This window comes from Octopus bimaculoides, chromosome 13 (assembly GCF_001194135.2).
Source record: "Octopus bimaculoides isolate UCB-OBI-ISO-001 chromosome 13, ASM119413v2, whole genome shotgun sequence".
Lineage (NCBI taxonomy): Eukaryota > Metazoa > Mollusca > Cephalopoda > Octopoda > Octopodidae > Octopus > Octopus bimaculoides.
Genome location: NC_068993.1, coordinates 942818 through 948549, shown reverse-complemented (window position 1 = coordinate 948549; position 5732 = coordinate 942818). Strand labels below are relative to the sequence as shown.

The following is a 5732-nucleotide window of genomic DNA, read 5'->3' as shown; positions in this document are numbered from 1 at the left end:
ATATATATTATATTGTGCTTTATATATATATATATATATATATATAAATATACATATAAATATTTATATATGATATATATATATATAATATGATATTATATATATATATATATTATATTGTGCTTTATATATATATATATATATATATATAAATATACATATAAATATTTATATATGATATATATATATATAATATGATATTATATATATATATATATTATATTGTGCTTTATATATATATATATATATATATATATTCTACATAATATATATAATGCATGATATATAAGAAATACACTCTATACTATACATGTACATATTATATTATATATATATTTAAACATGTATTTATGTGTGTACATATATGTGCGTGTGTGTGTACGTACACTTATATATTATGTTGTGTAAAATATATATATATATATATATATATATATATATACACATATCTCTCTATATATGTGTGTGGGTGTACATATGTTATATATACACATGATGTTAAATACACACATACATATATTTGTATGTACCTGTGAATATACATATGTGTGTGTATGTATGTGTGTGGGTGTATGTATAGGCATACATACATACACACATACATATATACATACATATATATATATATATATATATATATATATGATTTTTATTTTCTCTCTGCAGCTGAATTAAAAATGGAATTGTTGAGAGAGCGTGACCTCCGTGAAAATATGGAAAAGCAGTTGTTAGACGAACAAAGGACTCGAGGTGAATATAATTGACTAATCGTTCATTTTGAAAGCTAAAGGATATTATTATCTGTCAAGTTATTCTTCTATAGAAACTTTCGAGGAATACTGCTGTTCATATCGCCAAATCGGTGTAATATTCCCCGAGACAGCACTACAAACTGACATCTATTTGTTAAGAATCAGGTCTGTGGAAGATTATATTATGGAAGTTGCATTTTGGGGGTTCCTGTATGGAAACACACTTTATCAGTTTTACTGAAAGTTCAGATACCATTTTCAGTTCCATTCCAGTAAACATCAGCATTGACCTCATACTAAAAGACACTCACATTGGTAATAAAGTCTGCAGATCCTGTTATCCAATGACCAACACTCGCCGCTCCCGCCGCCGCCGCCGTTTGTCTATTCAATACGGAATCCAAACCTTAAAACTATTTATTTCTTATTTATTTCTTTTTATGGTTTAGTCAGAAAGAAAGGGCAACAATAGCCATAGCCCCCTTTTTCTGTAGCCTCCGAAACCCAACCCAGATGTTTTCAACCGAGCCGTCTCCACTGAAGGCATCCAACGCCCAAGAAAGGACGATAAAGTAGGCAACATTGAATCGACTACCGCCAAAACACCAATATCTCCTCTTGTGGGCTTCCATAAATTTTTCTGTCAACGTTATCTCTCTCACAAGACTTGGTCTGATCCAAGATAGAAGACAAACCAAGAACTGTGTTGTGGGATTGAACTCCAAACTCCATAGTTCCCAGCCAGCACCTTAACCACACAGGCATGCCTCTTATTTGTGCAGATGTGATGCAGTTATTAGTGCCGTTATGCACAGGTTGCATAAATTCGTCTTCGAAACATAGTGTCAATTTATTGCAGTTTGATGTAATTTGAAGCAATGTTGTACGACTTGGTGCAGTTGAGTGCAGTATAATGTAGGCTGGTGCAGTTTGATGCAATATTTTAGAGTAAACAAATGTGGAGGTTAGTAAGTTGTATAAAGTTAATGAATTTAGTGCACAAATGCATCGATGCACAGACGGTGCATCCAGAGTGATAATCAAATTGCAAAATTATAAATATGTCGGAAATGCACTGAAATTGTGCAGCTGGTGGCAGAAAGCTGCCATCACATTTTAAAGTATTGTGATTATCGTTTCTATAACAAAATATGTTGCACGTGATATCTTTCAGTTGCAAATCTCCCAATCAATTTGTTTCCCATTGATTTTTCATTATTAAAAAACAGGTTATTGTTTGTCTGATTAAATTGTGTAAAAACCAAAGGATTAAGACAGTAATTAGCGCGTAACAGACAGGAGAATGGCCAGATACAGTGTGTGGTAGATAGGAAAATGGCTAGCTACAGTGTGTAATAGATAGGGTAATAACTAGTTACAGTAGTGTGTAGGGGAATGGCTAGCTATAGCGTGTAGCAGATAGGGAGATGGGTAGCTACAGTACAGTATGTAGAAGAATGACTAGGTACAGTGTGTGGGAGGTGGGGAAGAAAGTTGTAGGCGGTGGATAGGAGGATAGCTATCTGCATTGTGTGTGATGAGAAAATATCTAGACACAGTGTGTAGAAGATACGTGTAACCGTATGCGGTGGATATCAGATCTAAATAACTACACAGCAATGGTGTAATAAATACAAACTTTGAAGAGACAGAAATAACTTGACGTTGTGAGTTGTCGACAGAAGAATAGTTACTTCCATAGATACTCCTTAGATAAAGGACCAGCTGTATGCAGGGCCAGTCTTAAGCCAATTGGATTGATTCGTTTAAACTGGGCCCCACATCAAGAGAAGACCCTGTGCACACCCCCCAGCGGAGGACGCTTTGATGAATAACCCCTTTGGCTGAACAGCATCACAGCCCCGCTCCTTACAGAACAGTGCACTGGACCTCCTACATGTACAATAACCGAATACATGGATTAGTATCGGGATAGGGGCCACAGACAAGAAGGACCCTTATTTTAAGATGGTACTAACCAACCAGCCTTGTAAACATTTGGAGCTGAGTCCCTGGCCTAAGAGCAGCTCGCCTTCTCCCCTTTCCCTTCCACCAGTCTTGACATCCCTAAGAAGGGTCATCGAGCCTGTCATTTGTCTCTTGACCAATTGCTTTGTTCCATACTTTGTTTCAGCCAACACAACACCGGCCATGCTGTAGCACAACCTTGATTGAGTAAAATATTTCTTTGATGTAATTTCGAATTTGATCGATTCATTTCTATGTTTATTATACGAGGGACTTGGGGTTTTTAGAAATTGTGTGTGTGTGTGTCACAGTGTATCTACTGTACCCATTCACATCTGTGTGTACCACAGTGTTGTAACTGTTGTATGACGCATTGATAATGATGTTGTAATTGCTGTTGTTGTTTTCTCTTTTTCCAGTGATGTTACAGAAACGGTTGAAAAAAGAGAAAAAAACCCGCAGGAAAATGCAAGAACAAATGGATATGATTGAACAGAGAAATAACATGATGAGTGGTGAACGGATGTCAACGCCACCTGGTGAGAATATCATCAACACCAACGGTACTGACCATTCTTGTCGATTTTAACCGATAGGGAAATAGGGCTGGAGGAGGGGGTCAGTTTTTATCAACACCAATGGTAGTAACCGTTCTCGTAAATTTGAAAAGGGACGATTAAGGGTCACTTCTGTTCCTTTTGCATTTACTTTCTTTTTGGTAACCCGCGAATAACGGGACTCAATATTCCAGCGAGAGAAATGTTTGCGATTCTTGTTTGTTGCTGTTTCATTTAACTCACACTAATGGCACCTTTTATCAAGGCATGAACGCCACAAATCCACTCTTTCCTTCACTACGAAGCAAATAAATGCTAACGGCTACCTTTTCATAACATATTTCTGATCGTAAAGCCTACTCACCTCTATTCATATGTACATTAAATAAATCCTGGATCCTCTCTCATAAAACTAAGGACCTCTACTTGGAAAGTTTCCTTTCCAAGATGTAGATCTGAGCAACGTTGTTTTATAAGAGTTGCTCCTTCAGCAAATCTCTCCTTTGCATGTCACCGATGCTCACAGAAGGAAAAGTCGAGGGCGGTTTCAACCTGGTGTCGAAGTAACATTGACAGACACAGTAACATGATGTAACAACGATTGAGAGATTAGTAACTCGTATAACAATTACAGATACAGTAGTAACACGATGTAACAACGGTAGATACAGTTGTAACACGATGTAATGACAGATAGTGACTCGTTGTTCACAGTAAGTTACTGTCTCATCAGTGAAAGGAGCGACTCCTGCACCGCAATGAGAGAAGAAAAAAACACTAAGGAGTTATTTGTGCCAGTTTCTTTATTACATTTGAGAGACAGAAATGGCCGACGGCAGATAAGACGGCATGTTTTATTAGTCATCTTTAGATCGGGAGTTCAAATTTACCCACAGATGACTTTTTATCTTTCATACTTCCGTCCGACGACGATGAAAAATAAGTTACTATTAAATGTGTGTGGCCTTGTGCCAAAGTTAGAAATCCTGCTATATATATATATATATATATATATATATATATATTATATACGCGCATACATACGAACAAAAACAAACTTTATCTTGTCTTTTATACCGGAATCTTTCTAACATTTCCCAGATTGCCACAGTCAGGATATGGAACGAGAAAGAAGTTATATGGAAGCTGCTGAAAGAAAGCTACAAGGTAGATATTAATCATTAATCATTAATCATTAACCATGTTTCGTATAATATTTCGTTCTGTAACTGTTTGCACTAAACGCTTATTATTATTATTATTATTATTATTATTATTATTATTATTATTATTATTATTATTATTATTATTATTATTATTATTATTATTATTATGTAAGGCGGCGAGTTGGCAGAATCGTTTGCACGCCGGACAAAATGCTTAACGGTATTTCGTCCGCCTTTACATTCTGCGTTCAAATTCCGCTGAGGTCGACTTTACCTTTCATCCTTTCGGGGTCGATAAATTAAGTACCAGTGAAATACTGGGGTCAATGTAATCGACTAGTCCCCTCCCCACCAAATTTCAGGCCTTGTGCCTTTAGTAGAAAGGATTAAAACAAATATATAAATTATTATTATTATTATTTGGAAATAAGGCGAGCTGGCAGAAACGTTAGCGCGTCGGACAAAATGCTTCGCGACACTTCGCCCGCCTTTATGTTCTGAGTTCAATTTCCGCCGGGCTCTGCTTTTCAGGATCGATAAAATAAATACCAGTTGAGCATTGGGGATCGAGGTGATCGACTTAATCCTCCTTCGATATTTTTGTCTTTGTACCAAAATTTGAAACCATTTTTATTTCTTTAAACTTCTTTAAAGAATTCTTCTTGCATCTTTTCACTTTGTGTATTTGTGTTTTTCTCCAGATTCCCAAGAGAGGACACCGCATCTGTACGAGACCTACATGACTCATGCAGGCAGCCCTGGTGCCACGCGTTTTGCTTACCATCCTCTCGTCAAAAACGATGTCCAATGAATACAAACGACATTGTTTCACGGTGAATTCTTGCTGACCAAAGATCAGTAATAATAATAAAAAATTATAATAATAATAATGATAATGATAATTATTACTAATAATGATGATGATGATAATTATTAGCGAGATGGAAAAGGAAAAACGAATACAAAACAACACATGGACATGAAAATGAAATGAAATAATAAAAAAAGAGACAAAAAAAATGAAGATTTAAAAAACAACAAAACAAACAAATCAGCTTATTAATTATAATGTTAATTACAATGAAGTATAGAGACACAACATATAATAATAATAATGTCAGCATCTTCAGAATTGAAGCAACCTACAGCATCTCACCATCATAACATGTGTGTGTGTGTGTGTGCGTGTGTGGTAGACAATTCCGGGTGGTAGACAATTCCGGGTGCAATTTCAACTGGGTAAGTTTCTAAGGTGAAAGAGTTGCATGAGTGGTTTGGCTGTGGAGAAA

General features: G+C 35.8%; 1 protein-coding gene across 2 annotated transcripts in view; it reads left to right on the top strand.

The window, feature by feature from the left end:
• LOC106882968 (dachshund homolog 2) overlaps positions 1 to 5726 on the top strand; it is a 259194-nt gene extending 253468 nt beyond the window's left edge. For both annotated transcript variants that reach the window (XM_052972295.1, XM_052972294.1), the window contains exons 8-11: positions 667 to 750; positions 3140 to 3283; positions 4379 to 4444; positions 5145 to 5726. In XM_052972295.1, coding sequence (XP_052828255.1) covers positions 667 to 750; positions 3140 to 3283; positions 4379 to 4444; positions 5145 to 5254 — 404 coding nt within the window. In that variant the 3' untranslated portion in view covers positions 5255 to 5726. The remainder of the gene's footprint in view (positions 1 to 666; positions 751 to 3139; positions 3284 to 4378; positions 4445 to 5144) is intronic.
• Positions 5727 to 5732: the final 6 nt, after the last annotated feature.